Here is an 11054-nt window from a genome sequence, read left to right on the forward strand (position 1 = left end):
ACTATTCTCCGCACAACTCACCACACGCCCCACCGAGAGCGAGAACCACATTATAGTGTCCACGAGGAGGTTACCCCATGTGACTCTACCCTCCCTAGCAACCGGCCCAATTTGGTTGCTTAGGAGACCTGACTGGAGTCACTCACCACACCCTGAATTCAAAGTAGTCAGCGTCTTTACTCACTGAGATACCCAGCCCCCCAATTTGTTTACATAATGCCACTGTTGTTTTTTCACACACACACACACACACACACACACACACACACACACACACACACACACACACACACACACACACACACACTATAATACAGCAAACAGAGAATAGGGGGAAAGCTTGTATTTGCTCCATAGGATAAACATGAGGAAAATGGCGCCATCTGGTGGAAAATGTTAAACATTCTAATTTTGAACTCAGAGCTCCAGATTGAAAGTGTATCATATAATTCATGATTTTATGCTTTAATGGCAGTGGGATCAAATATTGCAGTTTTAATTGGTCCTGAGTGTAACTATTTTGATGTATTATAGGAACAGGGATTTAAATATCAAAAATACCCCAAAAATACACCTTTGGCAAAATGTATGCCGTTTGCATTAACACACCCAAAATGATTAAAAATAAATAAATAAATAAAATACCAAATGAAAAAGAACAAACTGTCCCAAAGGTCGCACAAGGGTTAGAGTAACAGAGCTGTAGCCCTGAAGTCGACTTGTTGGTGAACTTTGAAGGCTAACTTAAGGCTAATAGGTTCCCAAACATGCGAGTAAATTAAGGTCTGTGGTAAACAATACGTGAATATAGCCTACTATATTGTTTTGTTCTACAACATACAGCTATACCTCAAACGTACATTTTGAAGCCCGCCGTGTTATAAAAAATGTATGTCACTAACAAGTTGCTAGAAAAGCGCAAATACCACAAACATGTAAGTGTAAATACATGACACGGAAACCCGTCTTAGTTCTTTTCTAGCACCATGTTAGCAACATACTTCTTTTAAAACACAGCGGCTTCAAAGTTCACGAATGAGCTATGACTGTGTGTCATAATGTTGTAGGACAAAATTATTTAGTATATTAACACAGACTTTATTTTACTTATAAATCCACAAATGAACTATGGCTCAAGAGTAATAATTCTCTTTCGGGGTTTTGACCTACAACCGGAACAGCGCTTTTATTTATGACAAGACATTATACGTTTAGTTGGAATCTGTTATATTTACAAACAAAAGTACAAAAAAATGTGTGGCAATGATGAATACGGTTCTTTATTTAACTCTATAGTGTCTTTGCTTAATTTTTACCCAAATATTTAATAACGTATTTGTCATGAATTGTTGAATTTGTCGTTGTTTAATGTTTTTGTTCAGGCGCTCTGGCGGGCGCTTTGTTTTGGGGTCCTTCTTTGCTGATCCTCACCATTCGCACATCACTAGTGTTTTTTATTTATTATTTTCACTATTTAATTTAAAATAATCAGTTTTTTTCTTCTTCATCGAGTTTTTGAAAATCAGCAGCGATGAATCTGGAGTTGCTTGGTGAGATATAAGTGTTAGCTCAGTGCTAACGTTTGTTTGACGTGTTTTCATGTTTATAAACATTCATTAAATCGAATTATTATTATTTTAACACAAACATTAATAAGAGTCTCTCACTGGAATCACCAAATGATGTTTATGTATTTTGAATACCGTTCAGTCCTCCACTGATGTCAGCTGTCAATCTAATGAAGATTTATTGTTATATAATTAATGTAAGTCATGTAAATAGGTTAACTTAAGTTTGCAGTTAAATATTGTTGTAATTAATCTATATTTGTGCACACAGAATTGTGGCACAAATATAAGTCCAGAGTTGCTGGCCATGTGTTGTGTGTGTGGTGTGTGTTTTGTGTGTGTGTGTGTGTGTGTGTGTGTGTGTTTAGGAGGCGGATGGCACTCTAGACTGCATCAGTATGGCTCTTACTTGCACATTTAACCACTGGGGGACGCTGTTGGCCGTCGGCTGTAATGACGGGCGAATCGTCATCTGGAACTTTGACGCGTGGCATCGCCAAAATGATGAGCGCCCAGAGTCTGTTCGCTCAGGTACAAACACATTTCTTCAGTGTCAAATTTGATATATTTTTGTGTTTTTGTAGTTTATTGTTTGTTTGTTCGTTCATGAGCAGTTGGAGTAGAGACGGACACAAGCTCGTGAGCGCCTCCACAGATAACACCGTCTCTCAGTGGGACGTCCTGACGGGAGATTGTGACCAACGATTCTGATTCCCGTCACCCATCCTCAAACTGCAGTGCCATCTCAGAGACATGTGGGTCTTAATTATTTTGGTTAATTGAAGGCCTTACAATGCCAGTGCCTAGCGTGAAGCCTCCACACGTGCTACGTCTCCACGGTAACACGCTCAACAAGTCACGTGGTAAAATGCGCGGATTGACGGTCTCAGACGCGGAGGCAACTGATATTCGTCCTCCGACACCCGGATTGAGGCGAGTCACTACGCCACCACGAGGACTTGAGCGCACTTAGTAGATCCTCGTGGTGGCGCGGTTACTTGAGGAGGTTACCCCATGTGACTCTACCCTCCCTAGAAACCGGGCCAATTTGGTTGCTTAGGAGACACGGCTGGAGTTACTCGGCACGTCCTGGAATCAAACTCGCAACTCTGAGCGTCAATACTCACTGTGAATTCTGTTTTAAGTACATTGATAATGTTTTTCAGGAAGTCTCATCGGCATACAAGCAGCCTGAAGTGCAGGGTTTTGACTGAAGCTGAAAGAAAACGGCGCCCTCTGTCTGTGTGGATGAACATCGCCACCGTTATGAACTGTAAAGACTGAATTTGTGTTGCATTATTTCTGAAGGATGTTACAGCTCGATGATGCTGCAGTTGGAAGTCGACTGTGTGATTTTTCATGCATATTAAATCAGTCAACATTTTGATAGATTTATGCGCAAAGCAAAACTTAATTCAAGATATGTTCTTATGCATGGGCGCTGAATATGCGGGGGACGTGCCCCCTCACTTTTGAAGTGATTGCTACGCCCCTGTTCTTAAGTCATTGTATCTTGTTTGAGATGTTTTTTCTACTGAAAACAGAAAGACTGATTAAGAAATGTTTCTCCTTTACAGTGTCAAGAGCAGTCCAGGAATAAAATGATGGAAATACAATTCTCCAGGTTGTGTAGTGCACTAACAGTGTCTGTCCAGCAGGGGTCGTCGCTGATCTAAACAATTAGACATTCGTATCATTTAGCATTTTCTGCTGTTGGATTCCATTTTGTGTTTTATTGTGTTAAGAACATCTAAAGTTTCCAGTTCCTCTGTGAAGAATTGTTCCTCATACTGAGTACTGATATGAAATCTGTCTATCTGTTTGTCAGTCTGAGTTTAACCCTTGTGCGACATTTGGGACATTTTTGTCTTTTCGATCATTTTGGCTGTTAATGCCAACGGCATACATTTATTGGACTCTGGGTATCTCAGCGAGTATTGACGCTGACTCTCACACCTGGAGTCGCGAGTTTGAATTCAGGGTGTGCTGAGTGACTCCAGTCAGGTCTCCTAAGCAACCAAATTGGTCCGGTTGCTAGGGAGGGTAGAGTCACATGGGGTAACCAAATTGGTCCGGTTGCTAGGGAGGGTAGAGTCACATGGGGTAACCAAATTGTCCCGGTTGCTTGGGAGGGTAGAGTCACATGGGGTAACCAAATTGGCACTGTTGCTAGGGAGGGTAGAGTCACATGGGGTAACCTCCTCGTGGTGGTGATTAGTGGTTCTCTCAATGGGGCGTGTGGTGAGTTGTGTGTGGATCGGTGGAGAGTAGCATGAGTCTCCACATGCTGTGAGTCTCCATGCGGTGTCATGCACAAGCGAGTCACGCGTGATCAGATGCTTGCTGGATTGAGCCGGTCTCAGAAGCGGAGGCAACCGAGACTCGTCCTCCACCACCCAGATTGAGGCGAGTAACCGCACCACCACGAGGACCTGCTAAGTAGTGAAGATTGGGCGTTACAAAATTGGGAGAAAATGTGTTGGAATTGAGAGTCACTGACGGTCTAGATTAAGGCACATTCATCACACCTTCTCTTTCAGAAATGTAGTTCTGAATTAAATGAAAGGGGTTGATTTTATTGGAGGCCACACACACTTCAAGGAGTAGCTCATGAAAATCTCATGTTTATTACAAGCACATGTAGTACGTCATATTCCAAGAAAACCATTTGTAAAGTGGAAACTCGATGGGAGAGTTCTGATAGTCCGTGTGTCGCACAGAAGATGTTCCATCCGCTCACAGCGCTTGACTCGTGGTGAAAATGGCGTGATTGCACCTCAGAAACGAGGGAGAGAGAGAGATATGTGTCGCATTGTCACAGTTGTGAGGGGAAATTGTAAACACTCCAGTGCTTGTGCACCACAATTAGTGCAGGTGGGGAAACATCCTGATTCCCTCAAAAAACAAAAACAATCACACGCTAACACAGGTGACCAAAATACTTGTACACCTTCTACTTTGCAAAACCAGTTGGGCCTCATTCGTGAAACACAAGAATAATGAATTTCCTTCGATTCCTAAATCCATGCTTAATAGTAAAAAACGAATTCCCAGATGTCACACGTACATCTCCGAGATATCTGTTTTAGAGCGTCTTTAAAACATCTGCTGAACATCTTAAAAAGATCCGATTCATCATAAACGTCTCAGAGACATCTGCTGAATGTCTTATTGACATCCAAGAGGGAACTGCAGATGAGGAAACTTCAAGATGTAAACACAAACATCATATAGACGTCTGGAAGACGTATTGTTTTACGTTATTGCTCATCTGCAACACGTCAGCAGATGTCTGTAAATCTGATCTTATTCAGACGTTCAGCAGATGTTAATCAGATTGTGATGCTCTCCAGATCAAAAGATCTAAAACAGATGTCTCGGATGTATGTGTGCTTCATTCATAAAACCGTTCGTTAGTAAATTGACGAATCGTGCTGTGATTTATGGGACATTATTTGTAAAACCATTCTTGCGATAATTATTTATTGCAACATTTTCCGCGTAAAAATTATTTATGTAACCATTCCATTACGCAAATCAAATTATTTGAGTAAATCGCTCTTAAATCAATTCCTATTAAACTGTCGCATCATGCAATGATTTGTGAAAATAGTTTTTACGTAAATTATTGCATCAAATGTACATGAGAATGGGTCCAAAACGAGATACATGTAAATGAATTGTGCTCGTGTCATGAATGAAGCCCCCTGGTGCACTGACAATATTGAAAAAGTTTTAACCAATAGGAAGAGTTCAGAGCATCGTCAAGCTCGACAAATTGTTTTACCGCTGTTAACACCACTTCTTCTTTCAATATGATTCTTTTAGTCTATAAAAAGTTCTTTGTTTCTTTTTGTGACAAGAAAAATAGTTTTTAAAACAATCTACAGAACTACAGTTATAATGCAAGAACTCTTAAAACTCACAACATACACTCCGCTGCCGATCGCTACCGTAACTCGGCACACCTGATCACCGGCCCTACTAAAATTACTCCGGTGCTGGAATTTCGTATATGTGCGAAAGTGACAGAATCTGGATGCCGTGTATTGGCTAGTTGCAAATAAAATGAAATCTCACTGTTAGCACCGCCTTAAATTATCCATAAAGTAAATTTTCTGGTATCGGCATCTCTGTTGTATTGCTTCATGCGGTCGAATCAAACTGTGGTAATTTCACTCTGTAATAAAACGTCTCTTTACAACACAATGCAAAACAAGATACTGGAAATATAACACTTACAAATCAATGTACTACCGTGGAAACGTTTGTAACTACAGTAAACCCTCTAATTCAGGAGGTAGCTTTGTGTAGTGCGGGCAGATCCAACACACACAAACACACACACACCTAAACACACACTCGGCAACTGTTGCTATACAGTTGTGACGGTGAGTAAAGACGTGGGCAGCTGTCGGGCGTCTTCGCCCGCACCGAGGCGAGTTCCGTGGGTCAGGAGTTCCTCTACAGTGGTCCAGTCGTCAAGCACCTTTCGGTTCCTCAGACGACTTAGTTTTCGCTGGCTCAGTTCGAGAACTGTACTATAACGGTTATCTACGTTAGTTCCTCCCATGATCCCGCCCCCATGCACCAATCCGGTAACAGCCACGCCCCCTCTGGCCTGATGCTGTCGCTGTTTCTGCAGCATATGTTCGCGACGTTCAGTGCGACTCCAATATCGACCCATTCGGACGTCTGTGTGGCTTTCCTCGTCCGTACTCATGCCGCTACGCTCGTCCGCCAGTCGGGAAGCTCGGTCCCGTAACATCTGGTTTCGAACTGCCCGCAAATTTCCGCTGGGCGTTTTCCGGGTGTCTGCAGTGGGCATGTGGCCTTCTAGAGTGCTGTAGAGACCGCCTCCGCCCCCCGCGCCCAGGCGGTTGGCCGGTTTAGGCCAGGTAACGTTGGCATCCTGACTGGGCGTGTGACTCAAGGTGTGGAATCGCCCGTCTCGTTGTCGGCCGGGCGGCTGCTCGGTCACAAAGTTCTGCTGTAGCTGGGGGTCGGTTGATGCTCGGATCCTGTCTTGGAGATTTGGAGGCGGAACACGGCGATGGTCGTCAACTGGAGATATCAATGACGGCTGACTCATTGCATGTGCAGTCTGTGCGGCGTGAGCAGGGTGGTCCACACTGTGCATCACGGTGACGTCCGGTTCTTCAGGTAGCTCCATCGGCAGGTCGTTTCTGTGGCCGCAGTGATGCAGTGTTACGCTGCAGTAGTTGGGCGATGCCGGGTGACTCGCCCGCCTGCGGTGCTGCATGGGCGCCGGGCGGTGATGCAACGTCCTGCTTCTTCTCAACATTCCTGCGGAGCTAGGATGCGGTGGTGGCCTCCACTGGCCAGATGGGGTACTGCACGTCGAGTGTCCCGCGGGATTGAACAGAGAGCCGCTGCTTGAGCTGTGTCTGTTCAAACACGGTCGCTCCTCTTTGCGGTACTGCACGGACGACACTTGGGATAAACCTCGTGACCCCTGAACTGCGGGTACGCTGACGTTTTGAGGCTGCACCGTCAGAGCCTCAGGGATAGCCTCAAGCTCGCGGTGTTTTATCTGGCTTTCTCGTCGCTCGCGGGAACACGGCTCCCCCTGGTGGTGAATGCGAGCGTTGTAATGGCGCATGCGTTTCTCTAGCAGTCGCTGGAAACGCAGAAACTCGCTAGTGCTGACGCTGTAAAATCCCGAGTCGCTCAGTTCCGATGAGACAAAGGATTCCGACGAAGGCGACCCTCCCCCAACGTGGCCGTGGCATTCCTCAAGCCCCTCCTCCGTCTCCACCCCCGACAGCTCGCCCTGGTGGAAACTGCCGTCTGTCCAGCCGAGTCCGCTGTCCAGCTCGTGGTGGAGGGGCAGGTACCCGACGGGTTTCTCCATCATGTTGTCATCCTCATCAGTCTGTCAGACACAAACACACATTAATGAAATAATAATAATTCCTTCCTTGTCATGCTCTCTCAGAAGGTGTCGATCATGAGCTCACCTGACTCTGGAAGCTTCTGGGTTCATCGGAGTCGCAGCAGCCGATCAGACAGTTTTGTCCCTGAGGAACGCCGCTGGAGAACTCTGGGTCCTGAAACGATATTGAACAGAGATCCGTTTCAAATTGAGCTCTCGGACTGAATCTGAATATTCTGTGTTCAATACAAGTTCAGCTCGACAACATTTGTGTGTGTGTGAGAGTGTGTGAGTGTGTGTGTTTGTGTGTGTGAGTGTGAGAGTGTGTGTTTGTGTGTGAGATTGTGTGTTTGTGTGTGTGAGAGTGTGTGTTTGTGTGTGAGATTGTGTGTTTGTGTGTGTGAGAGTGTGTGTTTGTGTGTGTGTGTGTTTGTGTGTGAGAGTGTGTGTTTGTGTGTGAGAGTGTGAGTGTGTGTGTTTGTGTGTGAGATTGTGTGTTTGTGTGTGTGAGAGTGTGTGTTTGTGTGTGTGAGTGTGAGAGTGTGTGTTTGTGTGTGAGAGTGTGTGTTTGTGTGTGAGTGTGAGAGTGTGTGTTTGTGTGTGAGAGTGTGTGTTTGTGTGTGAGATTGTGTGTTTGTGTGTGTGAGAGTGTGTGTTTGTGTGTGAGTGTGAGAGTGTGTGTTTGTGTGTGAGATTGTGTGTTTGTGTGTGTGAGAGTGTGTGTTTGTGTGTGTGAGTGTGAGAGTGTGTGTTTGTGTGTGAGATTGTGTGTTTGTGTGTGTGAGAGTGTGTGTTTGTGTGTGTGAGTGTGAGAGTGTGAGAGTGTGTGTTTGTGTGAGTGTGTGTTTGTGTGTGAGAGTGTGTGTTTGTGTGTGTGAGTGTGAGAGTGTGTGTTTGTGTGTGTGAGTGTGTGTGTGTGTGAGAGTGTGTGTGTGTGAGCGTGAGAGTGTGTGTGAGAGTGTGTGTTTGTGTGTGTGAGAGTGTGTGTTTGTGTGAGTGTGTGTGTGTGTGAATGTGTTTGTGAGTGTGTGTGTGAGAGTGTGTGAGCGTGAGAGTGTGTGTGTGTGTGAGCGTGAGAGTGTGTGTGTGTTTGTGTGTGAGAGTGTGTGTTTGTGTGTGAGAGTGTGTGTTTGTGTGTGTGAGTGTGTGTTTGTGTGAGTGTGTGTGAGAGTGTGTGAGTGTGTGTGTGTGTGTGTGTGTGTGAGCGTGAGAGTGTGTGTGTGTGTGTGTGAGCGTGAGAGTGTGTGTGAGTGTGTGAGTGTGTGTGTGTGTGTGTGTGAGCGTGAGAGTGTGTGAGCGTGAGAGTGTGTGTGAGCGTGAGAGTGTGTGAGCGTGAGAGTGTGAGAGTGTGTGTGTGAGTGTGTGTGAGAGTGTGTGTGAATGTGTTTGTGTGTGTGTGTGTGAGAGTGTGTGAGTGTGTGTGTGAGAGTGTGTGAGCGTGAGAGTGTGTGTGTGTGTGTGTGTGTGTCTTTCTGGCATTTTAATTTATTCATATATTTTCTGTATTAATTATAATGTAAACAACACAATAAATCTTCACAAGTTTCTTAATTAAATGTAAAAGCACAATACAAATAAAATAGACAGTTTTTATCATTTATATTTTATTTATTATAAATTAATTCTACGCCTCTGTATTTATCAATTATATAATTAAACAAATTAAAATATTGAATGCTTAATGTTATTTTAATAGACAAGTGTTTTTACTTTTACAGAATATTTATTAATAATATAAGGTTCAGTCGCTCCACTGAGCATTTATTCTGTCACATCAATCAGACGCACTTTATAAAATCACATTTATTCTCACATGATCATTTATACTTAAATTACACGGCAAAAGAAAATCTGATTTATTTACATTAGACTAAATCGAGCAACTGCACGCATGTCCTCATGAATATTAATATCTACTCATTATCATACATGAATATGACTTACGTTGTAGGACAGGCGTTGTCTGTGCTCCAGGTCTCTGGGCGTGTTCGGCAGATATTCATACCTGTCTCTATGGTTACTGGGCAGAGTCATGTGACTGTAGTACATCCTGAAAGAGCGGAAACACTCGTATAACTGTTGTTTATGTGAAATGAATGTTATATAATGATCGCTGGAGGACACAGGGCTGGCACTGCCACTCAAGACGCACTTCAGTGACCTCATTCTGATATAAAGAGAACATCCTTATTATATGTCATATAAATATACTGACATCATACTGTACTTTACAAGACAACAGTTCATTCTACATTAGTGTTGTTCTAATAACAGTGTGAATGTTTGTCCAGCAGGTGTCAGCTGTGAGTCGCAGGTGTGTCACACCTGTTGGCGTGAGGCAGGTGTGGTAGGGTACAGGAGTGCGCACAGAGGGGGTCCCACGATCGCTCTGTCTGAGTGCTGCAGTCCGTCGTCCTGTTATACTGCAAGCTCCGCCCCCTCCGTCCATCAATCTGAAGTGTGATTGGCTGCTCATAGCTGGCCAGGATACGAAAGGCCTCTCGGTTCTGCAGGTGCTTCAAATCCCGACCGTGAACCTGAAAGACATTTACAATTTATGGAATTTAACAGTTTACACAAAACTTTACTATTCTTTTTTCTAACGAACGACATACGCTGTAAATTTTAAATGTGAAATTGAGCGTAAAAACATTTAACGTACAATTTACACCAAAATTAGTTCTGCTCGCGTCTTATGAACGACACGCAAAGACTGTAAAGTTTAAATGTGAAATTGAGTGTAAAAACATTTAACGTACAATTTACACCAAAATTAGTTCTGCTCGCGTCTTATGAACGACACACAAAGACTGTAAAGTTTAAATGTGTAATTGAGTGTAAAAACATTTAACGTACAATTTACCCCAAAATTAGTTCTGCTCGCGTCTTACGAACGACACACAAAGACTGTAAAGTTTAAATGTGAAATTGAGTGTAAAAACATTTAACGTACAATTTACCCCAAAATTAGTTCTGCTCGCTCTTACTGAATCCATTACATTAAAGACTGTAAAAAGTTTAAATGTGTAAATTGAGTCGTAAAAACATTTAATGTACAGTTTACACCAAAATTAGTTCTGCACGCGTCTTACAAACGACACACAAAGACTGTAAAGTTTAAATTTGTAATTGAGCGTAAAAACATTTAACGTACAGTTTACACCAAAATTAGTTCTGCACGCGTCTTACGAAACGACACACAAAGACTGTAAAGTTTAAATGTGAAATTGAGTGTAAAAACATTTAACGTACAATTTACCCCAAAATTAGTTCCGCTCGCGTCTTACGAACGACACACAAAGACTGTAAAGTTTAAATGTGTAATTGAGCGTAAAAACATTTAACGTACAATTTACCCCAAAATTAGTTCTGCTCGCGTCTTACGAACGACACACAAAGACTGTAAAGTTTAAATGTGTAATTGAGTTTAAAAACATTTAACGTACAATTTACCCCAAAATTAGTTCTGCTCGCGTCTTACGAACGACACACAAAGACTGTAAAGTTTAAATGTGTAATTGAGCGTAAAAACATTTAACGTACAATTTACCCCAAAATTAGTTCTGCTCGCGTCTTACGAACGACACACA

General features: G+C 43.2%; 1 protein-coding gene and 1 long non-coding RNA gene across 2 annotated transcripts in view; one reads left to right on the plus strand and one right to left on the minus strand.

Moving 5' to 3' along the window:
• The first annotated feature begins 1398 nt into the window (after positions 1-1398).
• Positions 1399-3655, plus strand: LOC127639643 (uncharacterized). Its single transcript, XR_007969990.1, has 3 exons — positions 1399-1550; positions 1937-2099; positions 2183-3655. It is a non-coding gene; the product is annotated as an uncharacterized LOC127639643 (long non-coding RNA).
• A 283-nt stretch (positions 3656-3938) lies between these two features.
• Positions 3939-11054, minus strand: part of LOC127639622 (uncharacterized) — a 21662-nt gene continuing 14546 nt past the window's right edge. The window contains exons 2-5 of the mRNA XM_052121738.1: positions 9790-10001; positions 9409-9514; positions 7550-7639; positions 3939-7464 (exon numbers count right to left, since the gene is read on the minus strand). Of these exons, the coding sequence (XP_051977698.1) occupies positions 5944-7464; positions 7550-7639; positions 9409-9514; positions 9790-10001 (1929 nt within the window). The 3' untranslated portion in view covers positions 3939-5943. The remainder of the gene's footprint in view (positions 7465-7549; positions 7640-9408; positions 9515-9789; positions 10002-11054) is intronic.

This window comes from Xyrauchen texanus, chromosome 48 (assembly GCF_025860055.1).
Source record: "Xyrauchen texanus isolate HMW12.3.18 chromosome 48, RBS_HiC_50CHRs, whole genome shotgun sequence".
In the NCBI taxonomy this organism is placed as follows: Eukaryota; Metazoa; Chordata; class Actinopteri; order Cypriniformes; family Catostomidae; genus Xyrauchen; species Xyrauchen texanus.